Here is a 27,801-nt window from a genome sequence, read left to right as displayed (position 1 = left end):
AAACATTATATCATCGTCAAGGCTTTAATGCATTTTCAGGTGAATATAGCTTTACAAGGCTGCATTTGGATGTCTATGTGCATGGCCTCGCTGAAAGCTCAGTTTGATGTACAGCCACATGCCACCTCTGCTGACACTGTCTGTAAGGACCTCGAGACCGTATGCACAGTGACCTTAGTCATTGAACATAAACTGACGATGATTCTGGAAAAAGATAAAGACCTTATTTATGCTTACAACGGTGAGCTATATAGTTCTCAACGAAGCCGTAAATTGGGTCCTGTGGAAACCAGAGAGGTTATCACTGCTGATGGTGCCAGTTCAAGATTAGTCATTACGATAAACGGACAGTTTCCCGGTCCAAGAATTGAAACATATGTCGACCAAACACTCAAAGTTAAAATCGTCAATAAGCTACACACGGACAGCGTCACGGTTCATTTCCATGGAATTCATCAGAAAGGCACACCGTGGATGGACGGAGTAGCTTTCATATCGCAATGCCCAATTTTACCTGGTCAATCGTTTGAGCATGTTTTTAAAGCCTATCCACCAGGAACTAGCATGTATCACGCTCATATTGGAGACCAACGAAGCATGGGCCTTTACGGTGCATTCATAGTCTATCCAAGAAAGGACCCTGCGATAATTGGCTTACACCAAATCGTTGCACTGTTACAGGACTGGAACCATTTGATGGATCCTGAAACGGCATATCAAAGAATGCTAACAGAACAATTTGATTTTACAACAAGGCGAGTTATCAATACAACATATTCCGTGGACAGAGCAAGATTTTCTAGGTTTGAGTTTCAATCAGGTCTAATAAATGGAAAAGGTCGTTATTGGTTAACGGCAAATAATCACAATGGCAGCCCGCTTACTCGCTTTCAAATAACGTCCGGGGTAACTTATCGCTTCCGGATTATAGGTGCCATGACCATATATCCAATGCGAGTATTTATCGAAGGACAGACATTCATTGTTCGTGGATCAGACGCCTACGACATAGAACGACGGGAATTTCAATCGCTTATCATCCACCCTGGTGAACGATATGATATTCTGTGGACGAGCCCAAATAATCCTAGCAAAAGGCAGTATATGTTTGTTGCAGAAACTATTGAAACTCGAGCCAGCCACGACAAATACCACGCCGCAGAAGCAATTCTAGAAATTGTCGATTACAATGCTGCGACAGATTTATTTCCAAATAAAGCAAGCGATGTCAACTGTAACTATATAAACTGTACAATATTGAACTGTCCTTACCAATATGAATCACCTACAACGCTCACGAAATGCATTACATTCAATGATATTAAAAATAACGATCCAATACGTGAACCAGACAAAGTTCTTGGAAATAGGGTAGATAACGAATACTTCTTTAATTTTGGCTTCCCTGGACGAAATGGCAACACTCCGGGCTCCGTCAATGCAAGGGAATTCGTATTTCCATCCGTCTCGATGCTAACACAACCAAACGAAGTAACTACAGGCTGCGACGAAGCCAAATGCTCACGCGATGGTATGTGTGAATGCACATACACACAGAAGATTCCTTCCAACAAACTCATTCAGATGGTGTTCTCTAACATCGGCAATGGAGCAGGATGGTCACACCCAATTCATCTACACGGTCATTCGTTCTATGTGATGAAGATGGGACTTGGATCTTACAACCGTTTAAACGGTTATCTTGTTGGTCCGAATACAGACATTAATTGCACGGACAGCTTTGGGTACTGCAGCACCATGAGATGGAATAATGAGTCCTGGAATGACGGAAATATTCCGGGAATGAACGATGACCCGCCACAGAAAGACACAATTGTCGTGCCAACTGGTAAGTTTCGTTACATTGATTTATTCTAAGCGAGAGGTGCGTGTGATAGCTTCATGTCGATAGCCCGGAAAATGTTGAGAACAAAAGTAAACGAAACTGTTGTAACATCAGACGATCAGAATAGAATGTCAAGAGTTTGATTCTCACTCCGATCCTACCCCCGTCACACCGTACTGGCGTCCTTACTGCGTCCTTACGGCGATCCAGGTCGCAGTGAGGACGCCATAGACGCCGGAGGGACGCAGTAAGGATCCAAGAGAACGCAGTGAGGTCGCCGAAAATTGCTCAGGACGCGAGCCCACGGCGACCACTTTGATCATGTTCAAAGTGGTCGCCGAAGTCTTACGTTTTTACGGCGTTTTGTTAAGGACGTCGTAGGGACGCCGTAGAGACGCAATAGTCGTAGTAGGGACGTGGTAGGGTCGCTGTAAGGTTGTCATGGACGTCGTGTGGTCGCCGTTAAAACCCACATAAAATGATAATTGACTGCAAGTCGACCGTACGGCGACCTTATTGCGACTTAAGTACGTCCTTTGTACGTCTATTGCGTCCTCAGAACGACTATGGCGTCCTTACTGCTACATCATTGCGTCCTTACGGGGTCTATCAAGAACCTACTACGACTAGTGCGTTCTTACTGCGACCCCAGTGCTCTTTAGGGCGACCATATCAACGCCTATATAAAGCAAAATGTATTTTTCTTTATTTTGTTCATTATGCTTCTTTGCACCCTTCTGAGAAAATGAATAATTTACTGATTGCACAACACATTCTAAATCTTCAGCAGCAACAGATACTTGACCAACAGCAGGTGGTATTAAGCGTGGTGAGAAGGAGAAGGCAGGCCAGGCGGAGGCGATGCTGGGTTAGACCTTGGTTAGGAGATATTCGGAGGGATTAGTTTGGACACTTCAATCGTCTAATGGCTGAGTTAAGACAAGAGGACCCAGCTTCATTCCAAAATTTCTGAAGGGATCCACCAGAAATGTTTGACGAGCTGCTGATAAGGCCTCGCCACCGCATTTCCAAGCAAGATACAAACTACAGAAAAGCTATCGATCCGGGAACAAAATTGGCAGCAACCCTACGCCATCTGGCGACTGGCGATCTGTATGCCAGCATTAAGTTTGACTTTCCTTAGATAGTATATAAAAACACAAATTCCTGCAATCAGTACAAACAGTAGTTTCGACTTAACAATGAACCTTTTGTTTCTAATGATATTCACGTGTTCTGATTAAGCATTTCCATGAAAGAATTGCTGGGGGAGAGGCCGCACAAATATTCTGGGGCGGATTCTTTGAGGTGCTCTGGAATGGCTGAAGTGTAGTAAGCGCTGGCTCGTTCTGTGGTTTGCCTTGAACCATAGTGGCACTCATGGTGGTCGACCAATTTTCTGGAAAACGCTGCCAATACGGTTGCTTGGAGTCTGTTGGCCCGGCTGCCACTGTTGATGCGGTGGTTGCGGGGTCCTCCACGGCTGTTGTTGCTGCGGCTGCGGCGTCTGTGAGCGAACCTGGTCGTGTAGGTCCAGATGCTTATACAATAGGCTAGTTTGCTCCTGTTGGAATTGGAGCCACAACAATAGGCCAAGGTCAACCATCACATACTTTACCCAATCACCGAAGGTATCTCGCTCGCTATGTGCAGAAGTTGGCTTGACCATTTCCAGCAACTTCTCCTGCAGATTAATTGTCTGGCGACCTCTCTCGTCCAACGCGTTTAACAAACCTTCTTCTTCTTGTGAGGCTCTTGAGCGTTTGGGTCTGACATCAAGGATTGTAGGCTCGTCGGCATTTGTTATAGATGTAGACGGTCCCTGGATTTCGTCTGGATTCGCAAATTCCGAGTCATCTTCACGAGTTTTGCCTTAAACTGCAAATAAATGAAATTGTATAATTTATTAGATACACGTATGCAACTTTATGGTGGAGAATAATAATTGACATTTATATGAAGATACAAATTAGTGTTTACTTATCGAATGTATTGAATTCGAACTCACTTGTCTTATATAGCATGTAGAATTTTATCCTTTTTGAAAAACAAACAATTAATCAATAGTATATATACATGTATATGCAGTAAATGTTATGTCTGGTACTATTATTAAAATGCAAATGCAAGTAAGAAAAAACAAAAGTGGTACTTACGCTCACAACAATTCGTAGTTGGACCTCATGGATATAGGACTTTAAGAATTTAAAGTTCTCAAGTACCCACAAATCGCGTTCCGTCCGCTCTCCAGAGCCAGAGTCCGACTTCAATTTTGCCAACTTGCCAAACCTAGTTCGAATGGACCGATACCACACATGGAGAATGCTGACGTGCTTTTCCAGGAGCACGGCTTGCTCGTTCCAAAGAGCGCCCTTCTTGGCCTTGTCTTTGTGCGAAGAGAATTTTGTGTTGTACCAAATTGGATGCTCCTTCAGCCACTCTACCATGACCTCTTTTTCTTCTGATGATAAATCACTTCTGGACACTAGCTTACTTTTTTCCTTTTAACAGGGCTGTCAGCTGGGTGCATGCTGCTAGCAACAGACGTAGTGTCGGTGTCCGAGCCCCTCTTCGGAGATGGTGAAGGACTAGCTACTTTTTGGGGTTTATCCCGCCCATGCGTATTATTTCTTGGCATTATTGATTTTCTTTCTCTGCACGCATCGACGATTAAAAGAAAATGAAAATTCTCCAAAATAACCCGTCCTTTTATACTACCAGTATGGTCGCCGTGTGGTCGCCGCGCAGTCGACGTACGGTCGCTGCGGGGACGCCATTGTCGCAATAAGATCGCAGTTCAAACGCCAAGGACGCCGCTCAGACGCCGTATGGTCGGCTTTGGTCGTACTCAATACGAACGCGATAAGGTCGCGAGAGGCGTATTAATGACGCCGTGAGGACGCGCAGAACGCCAAAAACCAGGACGCTGGTTTGACGGGAAGGCGAAAAACAATTTTTACCAAAAAAGTCATTGGCGTCCTTACTACGACAATCGGAAATTTCCAGAAACACAGTCTTAGGTCGCCTTAAGGTCGCCAGTCCAGTGTGACGGGGCAAGAAGCGTTCTTAATATCTCCTCTACCGACACCAAGTACTTGTTCGCAGGAAAACACATTTGAAAGTGCCTCGATAAGCTTTAAGGCTTTTTGGATAATCGAGCTGAAAAAAATAGGTTTAAACTTTGTATAGGAATGCATTAATACTATTTGAGTGTTGAATAAACATGTTGAATTTATTCTTATTTGTATCTATATTCACAACTCATTTGTTAGCTTAAATATTTAAGCAACCAATGGTCTTCGTTTGCAAAATAACCAGTATTTATAGTTCAATGGTCTTATTAGTGTAGCTGTTTTGAAACCATGAACAATTAGCTGACAAAATGATTTTTTTCAAGTTCGAAATGTTTTTGTTTACTGTATCTTTATCTTGGTCAGGTGGTTATGTCGTTGTGCGTTTCATCTCTGACAATCCTGGGGTCTGGTTACTGCATTGCCACGTCGACCTGCACAACACAAACGGAATGGGGATGGTAATAGACGAGGGAGATACGAAGCCGACTACACCAATTGGATTTCCTGTTTGTCGCAGTTTTGAATTCAAAGGTGGTGTCCTTTAAATTAGAATAGGACTGTTAAAAGAGGATTAACGCTCATTATAATATCAAAACATTCATATATTTACGTGTGCGTTTTGAATGAGGTTCAATGAGGATTGAAACGATATTTATTGCATATTATAAAAAATTACCATGAGTTATTTATATTATAATCTGCGTAATTTATTTTTTCACTTATTTGCTGTAAAATTCATTAAACCGTACACATTTTAACACGTTCTGCAGCCTCATTTATAGCTTTTGTTTTGTATAAACATTACGATAAGTGAGCTGAAGGCAAGCCGGTCATATATCACGTTTTCTTACTCAGATTAATAAATTGAATATTTTGTTATAAAATAAGCATACTGGTAAAATATATACGCAAATTTGTCCTTAACATTGTTGTAAAGTATTAGGGAACAGGCATAATTCCGATAACTCTATAGCATACGTTTGCCCCTTTTGTAATAAGACATTTTATATTGACGTTTGCGTGCAACAACTCCACATTCCGATATCTGCTATAGTTATTAAAATTATACTACAACTTCATGTGCAGGGTCTTTATTAATATACATTGGACACGACGTATAGCTGTAACGAGCTATTGAAGACGCATTCAATCGTTTTTGCTAAGGAAACTGATAATACAGAATGCCTGTAACTAGAACCTTTCTGTAACTAGTACACATTTTAAAATTAAATCGTTGATGTAAATAGAAAAAAATATTTGTTAGAATTGTGTTTGTATTTATTACATTAATAGGTTTTTTATTCAAACATGAATTCGAAGTTATCATGATTGTAAGTTAACAACTGATATATATCTGCATATTTATAATGTCCGAAACAAGAATGCTCATACAATTGAATTATGTTTATAATAACTGAATATTCAGGAATAATTTTCTTTCATGAAAACTTTTTAATAACGTCAATTACGACTGTGTAGCGCTGTTCTTGCGAATGACCGATGACATTTACACGGTCATATGAGTTTTCTTTAACAATATATCATGCACGAGTTATAGGATGCGATCAACTATATATGTATGTTGCACTTATGAGGACAGAAGTCTGTAGCAACTTGTTCCTCCTAGTATGTTTTAATATATGTCTAAAATTCAAAGAAAAAACTCTGGTACTACGAATTTTTACTCTAAACGTATTTTTCGAAGTGTTTATAACTGTATTTTATAAACGTTAGAAAATTTAAAATAAACATCTAGTTCCCCAAATATTCTATAGTACGCTGTTTATCAATTATGAAAGCTTTAATTTTATAATATTAGCGCAAATGTATTGGCAAATAATTACCTAAGAAAATATATTCTTCTCTCTCAGAAGATATTATCTAACATCTAAAGTCCCAACAGTAATGTGTATATCACTCTGGATTGTGCAGATACTCAAGTTTGTCACAAAGTATCAGAAGGGCTAAACAACATGAGGACATTACATTATTTTACAATTAATGCATATCCTGTATCGATATACATGTACTTATTTCTTGTAGGGTTTCCAACTACAAATGAAACCGAAACAACAATCAATCAATCGGATCAAACTAAAACTGATACTGGAACTAGCTCAGGGACCAGGTTCATTTTTGGTGTAGAAAACATCCTGACGATTGTCGTGTTATCTATTTGGAACGAAACAGAGCTTTAAACGGATGCTTATAATTTTTTTCACTTCTTTATATTGTTAAAAATACAGACACACTTTATGAAAGCTAAATACACTGTTTTTAATTACTAACGATGTAACTTATTCGGTAAAAATAGCCGTCGATTGAGAATCGTGATAAATAATGATAAGTGGAGAAGCTAAGTTTCTCAATTAAATAGTGTCCCTTTAACGCATTATTACGGTTGCTGATGGACGAGGCAACACATACAGGCGTTATATTTGTTGAGACTACATATCGATATGAATCTGTTTTTTTTACGTTTCGTCATTATTTCTCAAAATTCAAACGACCGGTTTGCTGCCCCAATAACACCTGTATCAGTGTATATTAGACATATTCTGATGTTGAATGCTTTTGTTGTTGACATATTTAATCTGCACAGGGTATCGAAGTTTATCTAACATCTATAAATGCAGATAGAATATTTGTTTTTGTAGAAAAGTATAACATACATTTGTTTTTTGAATCTATATGATGCTTTCTCGTTTTGTATACCTAAGTGTATATTACATATGCTGATTTTGAATGCGTTTGTTGCTGACATATTCTGTGCTGCTAAGGACAACATATGTTGATTATGGATTATTTTGCTGAAATATTCTGTTAATCATACATTTGACAATTTTGAATTCTTATTATGCTGAAAAATTACGTGTTTAAAGTAAATCTAACATTGGCTTTAAAAAAATTATTATTATGCTGACAGAATATTGGTTTCAAACTTAACCTAACAATTTCTGATTTAGAAGTCTTTTAATAATAACTCATTATTTATTTCAAAGTAAATCTAACATATGCTTACTATTTGGAATACTTAGTATGCTGAAATATTATCTGTTTCTAACATATGCTGATTTAGAATTATTATTATGCTGAAGCAGTATTGCTTGTTTAAAAATATATCTACACATACAAAGTGTTGATTTATATGACCCCTACTTTACTTACCCATTATGTGTATATAAGTTAACCTAATAGTTTGCTGATTTCTAGTGTTTGAGTTAGTAACATAATCAGTTCATCGAATAATTTATGTTAATTTGAAAACATAGTTGACAATATTTGTTTGTTGAATATATGATGTTGACGCGTGTTATAATTTGCACTTGTGACATTACTCTGGATCATTATAACTGAGTTGACAATACCTTCTTTAACTATGCTTTAGATAATAGTAAAAAGAACACGTTGTCTGTTTTGTTTATATAAAACCCGTAGAACCGAATGAGCATATTGTATTTTTGGAAACAACATTTATTACTTCCTGATAAATCTGGCAGATTCCTCTCTTGTAAACCCCAAGTATAAACCTAACTCGAATGATCTTCCTTGATTTTTGTGTACTAATCCATGAAGCATTAATAATATAACTTTTAAATCATTATTTATATAGGATTTGGCACGAGTTGTCATATCATACCATATTTTATTAAAAGAGTTCAGGAATTGTGTTGGTAAGCGAGCCTTACGCAAGCTTACTTACAAATTTCCTGGACGAGTTAAATAAAATATGGTATGATATGACAACGAGCGTCAGATCCTTTTTGTATCACATGCTTTCAAATGAGCAAGTTAAATAAATATTTACGCAAACATATTGATAAATACCGAATGTTGTTTACAGTTCGTGTCATTTGACGTTGCAACGTCATTTCAGCAAAATAACAAAATTCGATTGGTCAATCGAACGAAAACTAAGCCAATGAAAACGCCTAAAAGTATATTACATATGTGTAGGATAAAATGTTCGTAATGGTTATTTTACATGAGAAACAGGGTATGGCATGTAATAAAATTGCTTGTTATGCACATGGTTGTTATGTAATATATTTTGAACTAATTCATGTTTACGTAAAAACATACGGTATCTTTTAAATGCAGGGTAAAAAGTGTGTAGGGAAATTAAGAAATGATTAAAATGTCGCGCGCGGTCAAACACAGTTACCAATCATGGCATGCTGTAATGTGTTTGATATTGTTTATTAGAGCTTAAAAGAAAAAGTGCGATATAATATGATAATAGTACAGAGCAACGAGAATATCTTTAAATACAGAAACCCCCAATAAGCCCCAAACCGTTGAACCGACTGAAGCGTTTAAGGCGACTATAATGCAAGATGCCCTCGGAGCACTGTGCATTCATATAGCATCTTAAGAGCACGATTATTATAATCTATATTAAACCTTTGAAGATGTAAACTATTGAATCCATATTAAAGGGATATCAGTAGACAAATTTTCAAATACGAATTTTGAAAAATGAGTGCATATATGAGGCACGTGGTAAATCGCCAATCAAATTCATCTATATTTAGTTCCACGAGCGTTTTTCTAGAATCCATAATACATTCACAGCCAATTAATGCAGTATAGAACTGCAAAGGTCCTGTCCGATTTTTCCTGTATATGGGTCCTCAATGAATCTGAAATAATATAATTCCCGTTCCACATATGTTACCGTCACATATGTTAACATCGGACGTGTAAGAAGTTTGCTGTTCAGACATTCGAGTCGATAAGGTTCAAGGCAATTTCCGTTAAACTTAATGTTATTTTTTTTCTGTGTTTTTTTCCAGGTTTCCTGCCTTAACTAAACCTTTTTGCAAAAAGTGTCAAAGTGAAGCATGTCGTCCTTACAAAGCGTAACTTAATGAAGCCTTTGTTCATTGACATTTCGCGAGAGCGGAGTAACGGTTAGGTTTGCATGTTTGATTATTGTATTAAACCTAAACTCCAGCAGTGGAATCACATTGCCGACAAACGGCAAAACGATTGAAGACTTAACATAATGTTTTAAATTGTCTGCTTACGCATTGTTAAGTTTAATAAGGGTTCTGATATATTTTTGAATTCGCAAAAGCTTTGTGTTTCGTTTGAGTTGTGAGTAAGAAAGTTGAGTTAGAAACACGAGGGGCGTTTAAATATTACAGTACGTCTCGTCTTAACACATTGTTCAGATGCTCGTCAGATATGCCGAAAAGAACATGCAAATCGTAAAATCAAATATATTTTGTTTTTAATTCGTCCGCATCAGTCCGTGTTGACCTGCATCCGATTATTCTAAAAGAAGAGGGGGTTTCGTTCAAAGTGGGTGTTTATATTCAACTGCAAAGACTGTATATACATGTATTTCGTATTTGAATTATCATAATCAACTTTAAATAACAAAATCTGAGACAATATGGTATTGAAATTAGTTAAAGCAATTGAATGCGTTAGGCAAAACATAAAAAAGGCAAAACAAAGGAACAACATATAGGGACAACATATCGAGGGCTTAGAGCAAAAACCTAGTATCTCTGTTTTTACAAAGTTTTCAGGAAAAGCAAAAAACATGTTATTTTTGTTGATATCTTTATTTTAGTTACATAACTTGATATTAAGATTATACAATATATAGTTAATCATGTAGTAAAGATTAATGATAATATGCTATTAAATCAAACTTAAAAAGGCAAAAATTGTTTTTGCACCAACACTTTAAAATAAAAGGGCTTTTGGTGATTGAGCGAAAACATGGCATCTTGACAAACATGATTTTCGCTGGAAGCATTTACAATACACAAAGAGAAAAATGAATCCTGCAACAATATCATCTGCAGCATTTGTGCACAAATCAAAGCCGTTTGTTTCCATGCTTTGCATCCAGCAAAAAATATCGTATCATCATCTGCAGCAATTTTACACGAATCAAAGCCATTCGTTTCTATGCTTTATATTGTGCATCAACCCTTTATATCGAAATACAGGTGTTTAGTTCGAATTGAACATAGCAAAAATGCAAATGCATAAGATAAAAATGGTGTATTGTTATATACAAGTCTGAAAATAAGGAAGTGTACAAGCACAGTTATAATGTAAACACAGTATATTCATTGTGAAGGCATTTTTGTTTCAATTTTATCCTTGAATTTCATTGGAGAAGACCAATCATCATCTATTGAAATGTCACTTTCTTGAATGTCAGGGTCTGGAAGTACATTCTTCGCAGATTGGCTGGTTGGTAATGTTCGATAATATTCATGAAATTCTTTTGGAATGATTCCAGTTTTGCAGAGCGTTACTAAATCCTTTTTTCGCACAAGTTATTGGTAATTTGATGTGTACTTCTTCGGTAAGTCTTTCAGGACTGTTTGGTTCTGAGGTAGAAGTAGAATTCTTTCAAAGTCCTTTTCATTCAAATCGTACTTTAAAAGACATGCACCGGGATCAGTGACAATAAACCGCATCCATTTCATGTGAGTCAAGGTAACTTTCACACCACTGTCTGTATTCACTGCTTTGAGATTTCTTGATTTCAGATCGATAAAGTCAATGAAATCATTGTAGCTGAGTGGAACAACATGCTATGGGTTGTGCCTTCTTGCCATGGTTATTACAGTATCCCACTGACTTGGAACATTAATCGGTGTCCTCTTCTTGGCAAACTCAATTGCAGCGTGCATACTGTCACACTCCATGTGTGTGTGTCCTGACTCAAGAAAATTGTGGTCAATATATTTGATATTTCCAATTCGATTCACTGCATACAGGAGACTTTAAGCCATGATTTGATTCCTGTTTTGGCCTGTACATGCGTCTGAATATAATATCACGTGTTCGGTTGTGCTGGGAAATCTTTTGATGTAAAGGTGTATACATGTCGCGATTTCACTAGAACCTCTTTTGCCATTTACTTCGGACCAAACAAAACAAGAACCATCACCATTTTCGAGATAGTATACAGAGAGATTATAGCAACATAACTTGCGCATATAATACATTACACTGACTAAATTGCATGGGGTAAAAAGAACCGATTGTAAGTCAAAAGTGCATGCATGGATTTTGTTATCTCTTTTTGCTAATTACTTGTCCTTGTCCTTTTCTTCCGTTGCCTTTATCTTTCGCTGCTGGTGTAGATTGAATTTGTCTTTCATTTTTTCATTTATAATAAACATTATTACTAAACATGAAATATTTTTAATAGTATTGCTTATTTCGATACATGTATACATATTATAATTGTCTTACCCATGGTCCATATTTTGAGTGCATGTTGTTTAACAACTTTTATATTTTGAATTTTCCAGTTTTAATGGTATATTTGAATTGTCGTACGACCTTTGATGAAAGGTCCCCAGCATCTAAAATGTTTTTGCTTCATTATGATAAACCGGGGAAATATGCACCAATTTTTGTTTTTAATTACTTGCTATAAAAAAAATGATGTAACTATATCTCTTTCTGATCGTTTCCAGGTAAACATAGCTATGTAAGCAATTAATGTGTAAAACAATACTCTAAAAATAATAAGTTGTATCCTATTTGACACCTTTAAAGTACATGAAATTACACAAAGGGAAAATACAGTCTACCATTCATAGAAAATGTTCACTTTGTGATTCTCGATGCACTTGATGAATTCCTCCAAATTTAGTTTTGTAATGAGATTTTTTGAAGTCTTCTTCATTGAAGCCACTTGTCTACCTGGAGTTACCAGAAAGGGTCTTATTGCTCTTAAGCTGGTTATTATTTTCTTTTCATCTTCAAAAGATGACAGTCTCTTGTGTTTTTGTGCCCGTTTTATGGTAAAGGTTTCCTGGTCAAATTGATCTGATATCTCATTAAACCCAAAGAAAGAACTACTGCGCTTAACCAAAGATTTCTCTGTAACATTGGAGCACATTGACCTTAAATGTCCTTTGGTAAGTCTGACCAAATATTTCATTTTGTAAGTCAGCTGGTATAATTGACTTTCCAGTATAGATAATATAGACTATAAATGGTCTCATGTGCAGATCTTTCACTCAGCAGTGCAAACTGGTGAGATAACAACCTAAGTATTTCAAGTGCATACTTGGAGCGATTGGTGTGACCCTTCAACATTATCATTTAATACTTCATTATCTGAAGCAAACGATCTCTGTTTGGATTTTTTACAATGTTGCAAAGTTCCATGTAAATCAATCCTAACTCTATCACAATGTTGACGTAATTATTCACAGGATTAGCATTGTCTTCTTGCATGTATGTGCCATTCAAAGCATTTCTTGTTGATTGCGTTACCATCTGTATAAAGGGCGAGACCTGTTCAATAAGCCACATTCTGATATCTTCAGCCTTCATTTGGGGTGGAACTGGAATGTTTTCAGGGACATAGGCTTTGATTACAGACTCTGCGAGAACTTTACAACTGTCGTAATGTTTGTTTTACATCATTTCCATCCGCTTCTTTACGCAAAAGTCTGACCCTTTGACAATGCAAAGTAAATGCTTCTATATTATGAGGACTGTACAATATTTGATAAAAAAACACGCAAAACAGTCACCTGTAGATGAAACATTTTAAATGTCACAGGACTGACTCACTCTAATCGCTCAGTTTCTGTCAAGGCTGCTGCACGAAGACGTCTAGCACCAAGAAAATCTCTCACGAGTGAGTTGATCACCGCCTATATGGACTTTTTGTGATGGCTTTTCAGCTGCTTCATATATTGAGTTGCAAAGTTCCTGATAAGAATCAAGAATGTCAATGACATCTGTATACTTTTGCTAATTTTTTGCAAGATTGGCAATGGTTCTGACACGAATACCTGGGAGATTTTCATCTACATTACCCATTGCTGCCTTAGCGAAATGCAACCATGGAAAATGCTCGACCATGATCGGTGCCGAGAGATTAGACATATGGTACACCTCTTCCGTCAAATCTGTTTGAGACAGAAGAAATGTCTTATATGGTACATGTCGCAAGTCACGCAGTGGAGCAATATCTGACAAGGCTTGGAAATCCACGTTTTGGATTATTGCAGCTGATCCAAACCAGTGTTCCGTGTGTCCAGATTTACCTACGCTTTTTCTTGCCTGAGCAACACCAACATGGAAGTTCACATTATCGCCAACAATTCTGAATGTTTTCCTTTCCTTGACACTGTCAATGAGTTCAGAGTTGAAGCTGCCAGATATACCAGACATAAGTTGCAGCATTCCGTTGTGACTGAGACAGACACCTACTTTCTGAAGACGATCATAAACCTGGAATGTATTTTATCGTACTTTAATAAATGTATGTCATATTCATGATATCAATAGAAAACTTGGAATAAAAAAGACCCATTGCTTAAGCTTAGCTATAAAATGCTCATCAAAATTGCACAATATGTTTCTTTAAGAATCACTTATGTATAGATAATACATTTCAGTTTATATGTGAATTATGTAATGTAAAGTTATGTATATTATTTCAGAGCAATAACTGTTTTGTTCAGTTTATAAGAATTTAACCGGCCCCATTAGCTCATCAGGAGCCCTATGTGTCGTTGGGTAAACCATCACACAAGCCAACTTTAACTGTCATTCTTTATCATTGGCTCCAAGAGGCATTCGTCCTTCGCTACAAATTCCAGTGAGGGAGCAGTCAGGTGCTTGCACAAAGTGGTTAGTACTTTTGGTGCAAGCATTGCTGGTTAGGTGGTCGTTTCATGTGTAATTTGTTGTTTTCTCCATCCACTGATATGCAAAACAATACATTTTGTACTAATATAAACTTAGGTCTTTCAGAAATTCTGTATTGTTCACTTTCCATCAGGCCAACTAAATCGAACAGTAGAAAATTATACACTCCCAATCTGGAAATATCTCATGGAACATGGAAGAATTGTCACACATGTGTCACTAAGATAAACCAAAAAGATTGTAATTAATTTATTTAACAGCTTACAGTCAGCTTAACTCCAATTGAAACATCAAGAAAAACATTAACAAAAAATAATAACAACAAGATGCCCCTTAGGACCCTGGGTTGATCACCGGAATACCATGCAATCTTAAGTTATAGTCTCACTGGCAGGCAACTTGGACGTTTAAAAAGTTAACGCACGCACGCACGCACAGACGAACAACATGGTATCCTAAAAGTTTCCCATGAGCACTATGTGCTCGGGTGATCTTAAAACACTGGTCCACGACCTAACAGGCCTGTTTCTGCCTTTTTTGGGAAAAGTACATAGTAAAAATAATTATGTCGTGAAATCTGATAAATTGGGGAAAATGTTATCGACAAAAACATATTTTAGGTATTATTTTTCTTGGTTTATTTCTTAGACATATTTTCCTACAGCCGGTTTGAACCAAATTGCTTGGAAAGATACTGAAATCTAATTTACTGTACATTGTGCTTTACTTACCGGGCCTATTATAGAAATACACCGAAAATTATAATCTCATCATGAAATACTAATTAATGCATGTATTTTATTGTAAACAACATCTTTTAAATAGTACAATGTATTACACATTCGTCAGAAGAAAAGTAGTGATGTGCCAAGAATATGCTCAAGAATAGCAAAAGAGAATGGAAACGAATAAATTTAAACTGCATTATTTAAATTAAAATGAAAATTATACCTGATTTGAAAAGAGCTTCCAAGTTCAGAATATTAAAACTTAGATAATACTAATTATAGAATTACATCAACATAATAGACAACCCTAGCAAAGCAGGTTTTGTTCGTTTTTTTTTTGGGGGGGGGGGGCTGATGGTTAAGGATTAGTTTGATGAAGTAAGATTTATATATGTAGATATTCTAAATTTATATAATTAGACTAGTAGGTATTATAATCTCTTTCTTTTACTGACTCTTTATTTGGACAAACGCTTTTAAAAATCAGAAAATTGAAAACCGCAATACGCACTAACTTAACTTGTGAATTAAAAAAACATAAAAAAACAGGAATATCATTATCTAAACGTATTAAGGTAACATACAAAGCTTCTAATAAGGTTATTGAGTTGCATCAATTTTAAAATAATACAGCACAAAATTAGCCAATATTGAAAGCAAAAATCAAATTTGACTTACTTAATCATTTTTAATATATTAAACATGAGATAACACATTAGTGACATTATTGATGACATGTCAATATCTATATAATATTATTGCAAAACAGAAGCTTGATACTTTCATTACCAAGATTTCAAAGTCTGATATGAAATACTTAATAGGTGATTTTTTTAACTCAAAACTTTTACATGTGTTGCATATTTTAATCTGAAAGAAGTGGAAACACTTCTGTGTTAAAATATAATAGTAGTGATTTTCCTTTGAAAAACAGAAATGATAAACAATGTATACCTTTTGGTGTGTCTGTTCATTTGCAAGAGTGGCAGTTAAAAATTTCTACACTGAACTGAGCTGTCTTGATCGCTGCATCATCAGCATACCATAGACAGTTGCTATCACAGGGCATAGAGCCTCTGTAGGTTTTAAAGTTCCTAGTTTCCCAGAAGGCAGAGCTACTGCCAACAAAACCTCAGCTAGAGTGTTGTATGCTCACCAATTCAACTAAAATGTCAGATCACTTGAACTCTATCAAATCTTCACAGTTCGTATGACTCAGCCTGCTATGCCTTGAAGAACACTCCCGCGCCTCCATGTCTATGTCGAATATGAAGATGGCCTTCATTTATTCTGCTAGTCATGATGAATTGATGGCTCTTACAAATTGTCGAGGTGTACCATAGCCTGAAAATGTATTATAAAACCAAAATTAAATAAAATTTTACAAATATTAAGCAAATTTTACAAATACATATCATATTATCAAACAAGACACAATGATAAGTGTATGTAATAAATAATCCATGCTTTCTACTGTTTATATTGGTAGCTAGAGAATATTACCCACGCTTTCCAATGTTTACATAAGTAGTTATTGTATATCATTTTTGCCATCAGCTTTAAACCTAAGTTATTTCTACCAGCTATCTGATGCGGCTCACTAGAGCTATCCTGTTAAAAATCTTATGACCACTGGTTAAAGCCCCATCGGTACAAAACTTCCTGTTATGATCAATTCTTGACATTGGTTCCGAGTACCAGAGTCATTTGTCCCTCAATGCTGGTTCATGGAAGAGCAGTCAGTAGCTTCCAGACAATAAGAGAATAGTTGCTAGTAACTGTAAATCCATGAACACTGGCTAGGTTGTTTGACTGTAATAATATTACCTACACATGTATAGTGTTGGAAACAGTTTAAATGCTAACACATTACCTCTAAGATGAATTCAAGCTATAATATAGAGGCATACTACATCGATAAGGCTCTTCTTTTCTGCATCTGATATACATGGATAACCCCGTAAACGCTTCAATGCAGATTGATGAAGGCACTATGCGCCAATACTGGAATCAGACTGTAATGGTTAAACACAAATTAGTGAAAACTGTCGTAAAGACAATTTCGTCTATTGCCAAACAGATACATTAACCATATGTTTAAGTCTGCAGTCTAAAAATCTAATCAAAATAGTTCATGATGATGAATTTAAATGGCTAGAGAGTAAAGATGATGTGCTACTACACAGAATCTGTATTAACTTACAACCAATTTTGATTGGTATATAATCAAATCATAAAGCAATACTAAAAAGAATGTTAGCCCATGATGTTGAGTAGGCAGGTCAAGAATAGTTTACAAGAGTCACCTATATTACTGACAATTGATGTAAAGAGAGGTCCAGTTAAGCCCAACTTTTTTTTAATCATGCAGTCTATTGACAATATAAGTTTGGGAAATTCTTGCAACTGCAAAGCAGCTTTTTCTTTACATAGGCCTTCATACAGACTTTAATAAGATTTAACCAGTCAAATAGGTCAGTGGTAGAGCGTCCGCTTCGACATGTGAAGGTCATTGGTTCAAGCCCCATGAGGAGCACATGCATCAGTGACCGTGTCATACAAGATGTATAAAACTGCTACCCGAAGCTTCCTTGCCTGGTGCTCAGCATTATACGGGTACTTCTCGGAAAATTGGAGATCTTAATACTGGTGTACTCAGAAACGGGTTTCCAGTGTTCTGGTGCTATACACTGGGCAAAATATAGAACCGAGGCGGTATATTCAAAAGAGCTTGGATATCACACTCGGACTCCCTTGTATCTTGTATTAACAGGAACCTAATGAAAATAAGTGCTTGCAATTTTGTGGGTTATCTATGACCGTAAGGTCTAAAGAAATCATCATCATTAAAGCCTATATATAAACACCCTATTGGACTATTGTTTTTTGTATAGATTACCTTCAGTTTTTTTTTGTTGGTTCCATAAACACCCAGTCACAATGTTTAACACCACCCCTTAAAAAAAGCATACAAATTATGGCAATGTTTAAGAAGCAAGAAAACAATGATGGAACAATAACAATCATAGTTTAAAGGAAGTCTTTAATTATCTTGCAAAATATCACAGCAAAGGAGTCTGATACTGTGAATATATACTGTCGTTGATTGAATTGACTGAACTCTTTGCTCATGATAATTCACAAATATTGGTCATACTTTCACTTTGGACTGGAAGTGACAAGGTAGTCTGTGTCTCCACATCTCGAGTGGTCCGTGTCCTTACATATGCAGACAGTATCTGTAATCCCTCTGCCATATCCATGGCATCCAAACTAACCATGGAGGAAGAACTCGTAGGATGACGTGTTGGTGGAGTAACAAGCAACCTCCGTGCTAGTGCTTTGCATGATCTACCTTATTGGTGAAAATTATTTCAATATTAAGTCAAGAATTTTGCTTACTAGTCCAACATGATATCAATTTTCAATTTACACCAATAAATGATGAAAAACAACCTCAAAATATAATTTATTTATAGAGGAAGCTGGGGCAGGCATGGGAGTTCCGGAGACAGTACAACAAGATGCTGCAATACCGCAGCTGTATAGACGAATTCTTCCAACAGATGAGTTAAATGCTAGAATTGCCGGTGCACATTGCACCAGCACCATTGGTGCGATTTGTTACTGCTCCCGCCCCTGACCTGGTACTGACTTCGTCGATTTCAGTCCCAGCGGAACCTAACATGTCGTACTCTACAAAGCACTACAGGAAGATGAAGCTGAAGGCTGAGCAGGCAGGGGAGTTCCGGAGACAGTGCAACAAAAAGCTGCCATACCGCAACTGTAATAAATGTTTCGAGGACAGGAATACGGATGGTCATAGACAATATTAAGGAAATGCTTGGTGCCCCTTTAAGTCCTCGGAAACTACTTATGAACATTGGGCAGATGCCCTTAAGGTGAAGAAGCTATGAAAAGAAAAACAAGTTAAACATAATAAGCTGACATTCATCACAGTGCAACAATATCTGGACTTAATCATCTGGCACTATGCTTTGGACTATAAACAACAACAGAATTTATATCAACTGAAGTAAAATGAAAAAAAAATCTTAATGCTGCTTAGCTTTTATTGATCATTAAACAGTGATTTATTCATTTATGTTTTGCTTATATAAAAGCTAGAATGTCCCAAGCCCTTATGGTACATGGCATAAGTAAAGTGACATCTGACTTGAAAAGCAGAGGGAGAATCAATTATGTTTATTAAACATGTATTTGATTTAAAGTATTTTTTATTGGGAAATAACATATTGTCACGAGTAAAGATTAAGCATTAAAAAATAAACAATAGTGCCCATCACACGAACAAGTTGTAAAATAATTAGTTTTACAAGCGTTGTGTAGGTTTGGGGCGAATTTGGGTAGATTTTGTAAGATTTCAGTACGTGTGGGTAGTTTAATAGGCAGGCAGTTCGAGTTGATTGTTGAAATTGTATGGTACAACAATAAACAAACAAACATTAAACGATCACGAGTTAAGATGAAGCATTAAAACAAAAGTGCCCGTCTCACAAACACGATGTATACTAATTATTTTTAAAAAGCTTTTTGTAGATTTGGGTCAATTTTGGGGAGATTTGGTAATATTTTGGTAGATTTAGATAGTTGAATAGGCAGGCGGTTCGAGTTGGTTGTTAAAACTGTTGAGTACGGCAACAAACAAATGAACATAAAAATGTGAAACACGTTTGATCTAAAGGACAGTAACATATACTACAACGATAACATTTATGACAAAAATGTATTAGGTAGCCAGAACAGAGAAAAATTCGTAATGTTGTAGCCTGTATCTGATTTCTATTGGGAAATTACATATCGTCCCGAGAAAAGATGAAGACTTAAAAAAAATAGTGCCCATCACACAAACATGATATAAATTAATTATTTGTATAACTTTTGTGTAGATTGTGTGTAGATTTGGTAAGATTTTGGTAGATTTGGGTAGTTAAAATGGCATATCGTTCGAGTTGATTGTTGAAAATGTTAAGTATAGCAACAAACAAATGAACTTAAATATGTGAAACCAGTTTTATCTAAAGGACGGTAACATATACTACAACGATCACATTTATGACCAAATATAGACCGTTCCATAATCGATAAATTGACCGCCGCCATATTGTCAGTCACGTGACTGTCCGCCATTACACTGCTGCTAACTTGTGCGAGTCTGCGATTCCAAAAGCCAAAGACGTAGAGAATACCCGCTTTACCGTTGTCGGATAAATAAATTACTTAATGAATTAATGTGAGGCGATTATCACATTTTTGTTGTTTAAATGATTGTTTGAAGTTGAGATTGATTGTTACAAATAAAATGTTTAAAATGCTTTCGTGTATTTGTTTTTTATCTGTAATCAAGTGGTAATCATCGGCGAAAATTTGCCGGTTCAGTCGCTCATACTATGTCTTTGATTATACTTGTTACTTTTAACGTATCACAAACAATTCACGCATGTATTGTTGTGTTGATTTTAATAGCCGCAACATCAAGCAGATTATATTTTAATTAATACTTATAAAAGATTCTCGCGCAATTAATTACCGCGAATTGTTTGTAATTGATCTCATTTGGTAAAAATCTACATTCCAAAATCATTACATATTATATTAAGTATGATATTTTTGATACGCCTTCCATTATTTTTCTTGTTCTAACTGATATCAGAGATAAAAAATTGTGGTTTGGATTTATATTTATTTTTTTAGGTGGAATTTTGTCACGTTAAAAAACGAGCTTTTTATCATGAGAGAGTGATATTGATCTTGACGACCTTTTATGTGATTATTCGGAAGATGAAGAGAATGCGATCTATGTGATATATCTATATTTTCATCTTTGAATCATTTAACAGCTATAAAGCTAAAAAATACTAAAAATTGTATTTTATAGGTCTTTGAAGTTACGCATGGATAACGACACCAAATGTTTAGTCAATTAATCCACACAAAAAAACTCCGATAAAAAAACACCTAAATAATATTTCAAAAATATATTATTAAGCGCCAAACGAATTTATTAATACATTTATTGGCAACTTTAAAAACGCGGCATAAGCATCAAATTAAAGATTATCTGAAGACTGAAAGGCCGAAAATTTGACACAATAAAGAGCTCTATGCATAAGCCGTAATATTTTTTTGCAGAAAAGCTTCAATCAATTACAATAGTAATACATCTAATTATAAAAAAATAATTATCAATGGCATGAGAACGCTAGTGTGATAAATAAATTAGTGTTAGAAAGTGTAAGGAGTGCTTTGAAAATAAACATACTACAAAGCCATATTAAAAGCAAAGGACATGACAGTATTTACATGTAATTTTAATTTGATGGGTTTTATACAAAGAATGACGCTATTGAGGAATATTAACATTCAACTAAAAAAACACAACTTCATATGATGCAAATTGAACTGTGTACTCATGTATATTGAAAATTCGTTACTAGTGAGTATGAGTGACACATATCTAACATTTTAACACACATATATTTATATACATATATATTTTTTTTGATATTTTTTACCTCTGTTTGGTGTCAAATGTAATTTATTGTTTTATGATATCGTTCGTGCATTGCCGTAACATCAAATCTTCATACGGAATGACGTAGTTTTAATTAACCGATACCCGCTAAATACGTTAAATGTTTTATTTTTATATATTTTTTAAATACTTTATTTTTTCATAAATTAAATGGGCTAGTATCTTTACGGTGTACAATTTCTGATATTCTATATTGGACATAACTTTTAATTTGTAAAATATGTTACATATCTTATTTACGCAACTGTTAAGTATGTCGGAGGTAAATTATCTTACTAAATGACTGCTTAATACTACCAGGAAGATGAGACATGGTGGCATCATCAATTGTGTTTAATGACCAGACTGTCATCTGCCACCCAGTGTGGTTTATGACACCATGTGGTTAGTTAAGTCTGGACAATATCTGATCAAAACGAGATAATCGGATTATGCAGAACAAATGGGCAATTAAACACTGGAATGCAAAGGCATACACGATTTAAAGATTGATGCAAATAATCAAATGAAAAATATTGCATTTAATTTAATTAAATGCTTTTTTAATGTGTAAATGTGTTAGTTTTCCATGACAACCAAGACCATGTAATTAAGGCCTTAGAATTTAGAAAGAAATTCATCCGTTGAATAATCGGTGCTCTCTTATATATGTTACCGATTGTTAAGCAGCAGTGTAATGGCGGACGCGGAGAGAATTCAGGGGAGATAATTATGTAATGACTAAATTATAGAACGGTCTATATTGGGTACCATAGTGGCCTAAACCGAAATCATTTAGTAATTGTCGTGTAACCTATATTTATTAAAGTAATTTTTTGAGAAAAATTACATATTGTCTCGAGTAAAGATGAAGCATTAAACAAAACGATAGTTCCCATCACACAAACATAATGCAAAATAATTATTTTTACAAAGATTTATGTAGATTTGGGTAGATTTGGGAAGATTTGGGAAGATTTGGGAATATTTGGGTAGATTTGGGTAATTCGTGTCGCCCCAATATGTCACCGGTCATGTAATATCGTTCATTAACAACACGTTTTACTTACTTCAACTACACATATTATTTTCATAAAATCAAAGTTATTTATAAGAGTTTGTTAAACATGATTGATTTACTTAACTTATATTTTTAATAAGTATTAGGCATTATCAACACTAATTATAAAGTCATGTAAGGAAACTGTTACATAAGGGACGTCAGCATTCATGTTTTTCAACATGATGTTGTTGTTCCGGTCTCGACCATAGCGTTTTGATAGCACTATATCAGTTGTGAACAATTGTTTTTATTAAGACGGCAATAGATATTGTAAAACGATACGTGTAAGCCCCAAACCGATATTATATTATTTTCAAAGTGAACTATACACATGTCTGAAATATAACCGGTCTTGATGATATACTACACGGACATTTATTATGATCGATTTAAATTATGTGAGTATTTCTCAATACAAATCATTAAGCAAGATAATGCTTCAAATACAATCGAAATGGACATGTGAAACACAATTTGCGACAGTAGAAGATACTTTGTATTAGTCGCTTTAAATTTCTTCAAGTTGGCACATGACCAAGCGCCTAAAACAACTTTGTGTCAGTACATAATTAAACACACGTAACACACATAAACGAAACATGGCCAAATGGGATTAGCGACATGCACCGGTTAGTTTTATTTAATGGAACGGGGTATTAATTAAAATGTGTTATTGCAACGCGAAGGTCGCCAAGTGGAAACCTTTGCAAACATAACGGAAATTCTGCTGCTAATTGCTTATATAATTATTAGTAGTACGCGTTACATCGTACAGCGGGGTACTTTTGTCCTAACGGACATGAGCAAACAAACCTGTTTTGCAAGTTTGTTTGTGTATAGTTATTTATAGAAATAAATAGAGTTCGTAATCAGTTCTAGCGAAGACGCAACATCGTGTACCGAAAATGGAGAAGCACATAAATCTTATTAGCGAAATCGTAGATGAAAAGTTGAAATCGTCATTTGCACAGCACAATAATTCGATGCTTAATGACGTGCAACGCATTGTAAAAAAGACTAACATTACTCATTTAAATCAAATTTCGAACATAGTATCTGGTGTTCCATCATTTAAAAGAAAGTCAAATGAAGACCAATTTAAGCACATTTCAAAATAAATTTGACGCAAGAGGAAGTTGAAAAGGTGTTATCAAATCGAAAAAACGAAGAAACGCGACACAAAATCGCAAAAGGTCAGTATTGGACGAAATGTATATTTTACTTCCTAGAAAATAATGTTCTATACTTTGTTGCGTTGTGTACATAACATATATTCATGCATAACCGTTTGACAACGAGTCTAATGCCATTAATCCTTTTGCAAGCACTGGTTGCTCAACGCCAGAAAATATTAAGATTAGCTGATGAATCAAAGTTGGGTTGGATATTCGTGAGCGAGTACGAATCTGACCTGCTATCATCCGACTCCGAAAACGAAAAGCGGATGTACTGGGCAGAAGAGCGGGCAAACAAGAAGTTGGAGCGGAGAGTTTGAAAAAATCACGAGGCGAGCGCAACTTGCTACCCAGGTGGTGTCGATGATACAGCCATTGAAATGCCCAGGGCTATGTTTCGCTTGTGACAGGCCGGCTCATTGTAAAGGAGCAGCTGACTGTCCGCAAGCCGCTCGAACAATAAGATAAGTAGTTTTATGTTTAGGACACTGAAATAGATCTAAAGGATCATCGTATAGAGATCGATATCAGAAGTTTGCCGGTAAGTAGACTGAAGGCACACGTGGCCAAGTTCCAATGGGATAGTAATAACATTTTAGATGTAGTAAGTGGCGAGTACAAGCTTCCTTTTATTACTGTATCCGAACATTCTCAGATAAGAAACAGTGACTTAGCGAGAGCAAATTTAGTATTTGTAGAATGCGAAATAAGAGCTTTATACTAGAAAGGTGTTGTTTCAAGATGTAACGATATTCCACATATTGTTAATCCGCTTACAGTAGCATTTAATAAGAAAGGGAAGCCACGGTGACTTCTAGATTGTAGGTGTATTGAATCAGACTTGCACCAGCTAAAAGTAAAATTTGAAGACATTACAGTTGCTGAAACTTTGTTTGAGAAAAAATCCTTTTTATTCACGTTCGATATGAAAGGAGCATATCATCACATTGATATATTCACGGAACGTAGACAATATTTAGGATTAAGCTATCAAGACAATAGCAATAGTGTTATTTTATGTTTAATTCGCTTTCATTTGGCATAAAAACAGACGGTCATATATTTACTAAACTTCTTAGAGTTGTTGCCGCATTCCTTAGGTCAAAATGACTGAAATAGTTATGTTTTGGTGGATATGTAGAATGTGAGCATTATTTGCCAGTGAATTGACAAGAATACCCAGGAATAGTTGGATTTTAAATGGCCGAAGCTAAATGTAATTGGATTCCTTCTCAGACAGTAAACTGGTTAGGGCATGTGCTATGTATCAATACACATAGGATGTTTATAACTGAAAACAAAGTGGGTAGACAAGAGACAAGTATTGATTCGATGATCTATCAAATTTTTCAAACGAGATAAAAAATAGTACCAGTAAGATTCGTAACGAGCATTGTAGGGCAGATAATTTCCTTTCAGAGTGTTATTGGAAATAAATTTAGTTTGCTAACAAGACATTTATACAATTGCAATAAATGCCAGAGCTAGTTGGAGAGCTCCCGTTATTGTGATAGATCAAGCAATTTCAGAACATATGTTCTGGAAATGAAAAATGCAAGGCAATTAAACAGCAGAGAAAAATATTTCAAACACAATCAAGTGTGTTCGTTTAATATATATACTGATGCATGTAGCACAGGTTAAGGAGGTTTTATAGAAAGTTGTACCTTTCATGTTGATAGGCAAAATGATTATCCAGTCTACGACTTTCATGGATATAAAAAAAGTAAATTTAAACACAATTTGTTTTATTTACTTGACGAAAATAATAATGGTATGGACTCACGGTCTCCAAGACCCGAAAATGAGACAACTTGGAATGACAATGAGCATAAGGGAAAGAGCAACCTATTCGCGGAAGTGAACTTATTATTTACGGAGAGAGATAAGATATTCCCGGAAGGGAACACTATATTACACATTAACAACACGGGAGATACAAAGCTAGTGTTTCTATAAATGACACAGGTAATGCAGATTGTACTTGAACATTAAGTAAAGACATTTGTCCACCGGAAGTTGGTTTTCAAGAGAAGCCGGATAACTATTCCGTTTTTAAACATGACGTAGGTAAGATTTCATTTGATCACGAAAAGTCCTTGCATACGGCTAGAAAAGATATGTTATCGCCCCCATAAGTCAGCAAAAAGAGTATGTTATGGTTACCGGACGTGGACATAGAGCCCAGTAGATTGATCATAAAAGGGAGCAGAAATTGTATGCTATGGTTTTCGGCAGTTGACATGCAGTCCAGTAGATTGCTCCCGGAAGTGTGCAGAGGCAGTATGCTATGGTTCCCGGAAGTGAACATAGCCCCAATAAATTGCGTCCGGAAGTGAGCAGAGAGAGTATGCTATGGTCCCCGGAAGTGAACATAGAGCCCAGAAGATAGCTCCTGGAAGTGGGCAAGAAATGTATGCTATGGTCATCGCAGTTGATATAGATTCTGTAAGTGAGCAAACAGTTATTATTTTGTCCCCGGAAGTTGGCAAAGACCCCATAACATGACTCCCGCAATGAGCCATAACGTATATGGTAAGTCCGTGGAAGAGGACGTTTAAGATATTAGACGGTTTCAGAGATGAGTTGTAGAGTATATGGTAAGTCGGCGGAAGGTGACGAGATTAATCCTTTTTTATAAAGGTTGATGATAATGCGGTCAAAGCTGCAGAATTAATTGTCAACTGGTCTGATATAGAACAAACACGCAGTTTTACTTGGCGTGAAGCGAAAGCAGTTAACATAATTGTTAAAACATTTGGAAATGCTTGGCAATTTTCATACATTAAAGCGTATTCAAACAATACAAATGCAAAATCCATATTACTGAATGCTATTCAAAAAAAAGGATATTCATGAAATAGCTATAGATTTAAATATGTTGTGTGATCAAAATAAAATATCAATATGTCCGAAATGGAATCTAAGACCAAACAGTGAAACAAGCGACTATTTAAGTCGATGTTTCGATTCCGACGACTGCCAGATAAAACCATGTTATTTTATAGAATTATATACCACATGAGGTAAACATTAAGCTTATAGATTTTCATCGTATGTAAACAATACATGCAGAAGGTTAAATTCCCGAAGGTTGGTTCCAGGAACCAAGGCGGTGGATGCCTCAGCTCAATATTAGGGAAATTAGTTAAGTCCGCAAGACAGTTTAGTTCCGAACATCATCGCTAAGATGATATCGGAGAAGGCAAAATGCGCTCTTGTTATCCCAAAATGGGTCAGTTCGCCTTATTGGCCAATGCTGATTTTGTCCGACGGCATTTTTATAGATTTTTAAAAGATTGTACTTTTATTTGAAGAGAGTGTACGATTCCTTAGAAAGGAAATACCGATTGTTTTGGTAAAACTAGATTATCATTTGATATGAAAGCATTAAAGTGATCTTTTCACGCTTTGGTAAATTGACAAAATTGAAAAAAATTGTTTCAGATTCGCAAATTTTCGTTTAATTTATGATATTTGTGAGGAAACAGTAATACTGAACATTTACCATGGTGTAATATAGCCATTATATGCATCTTTTGACGATTTTAAAACCTAAAAATTATAAAGCGTTGCAACGCGAAACGATTGAATAATTTGGAGAGTTCTGTATTTGTCGTTAAATTTTGTGAAACTACGAAGATTGCTTATATAAGGTATAAAATACGTCAAATATGTGTACTCGGCGGAATAGCTCAGTAGGCTAAAGCGTTTTTACTTCAG

At 35.8% G+C, this 27,801-nt stretch overlaps 2 protein-coding genes across 13 annotated transcripts in view; both read left to right on the top strand.

The window, feature by feature from the left end:
- Positions 1 to 8,331, top strand: part of LOC127850288 (uncharacterized) — a 181,923-nt gene extending 173,592 nt beyond the window's left edge. For both annotated transcript variants that reach the window (XM_052383211.1, XM_052383209.1), the window contains exons 2-4: positions 40 to 1,849; positions 5,284 to 5,451; positions 6,964 to 8,331. In XM_052383211.1, coding sequence (XP_052239171.1) covers positions 40 to 1,849; positions 5,284 to 5,451; positions 6,964 to 7,118 — 2,133 coding nt within the window. In that variant the 3' untranslated portion in view covers positions 7,119 to 8,331. The remainder of the gene's footprint in view (positions 1 to 39; positions 1,850 to 5,283; positions 5,452 to 6,963) is intronic.
- Positions 1 to 27,801, top strand: part of LOC127850289 (uncharacterized) — a 243,542-nt gene that overhangs the window by 153,034 nt on the left and 62,707 nt on the right. The window lies entirely within an intron of this gene.

The sequence above is a fragment of the Dreissena polymorpha genome, chromosome 11, assembly GCF_020536995.1.
Source record: "Dreissena polymorpha isolate Duluth1 chromosome 11, UMN_Dpol_1.0, whole genome shotgun sequence".
In the NCBI taxonomy this organism is placed as follows: Eukaryota; Metazoa; Mollusca; class Bivalvia; order Myida; family Dreissenidae; genus Dreissena; species Dreissena polymorpha.
This window is presented reverse-complemented; position numbering and strand designations above follow the sequence as displayed.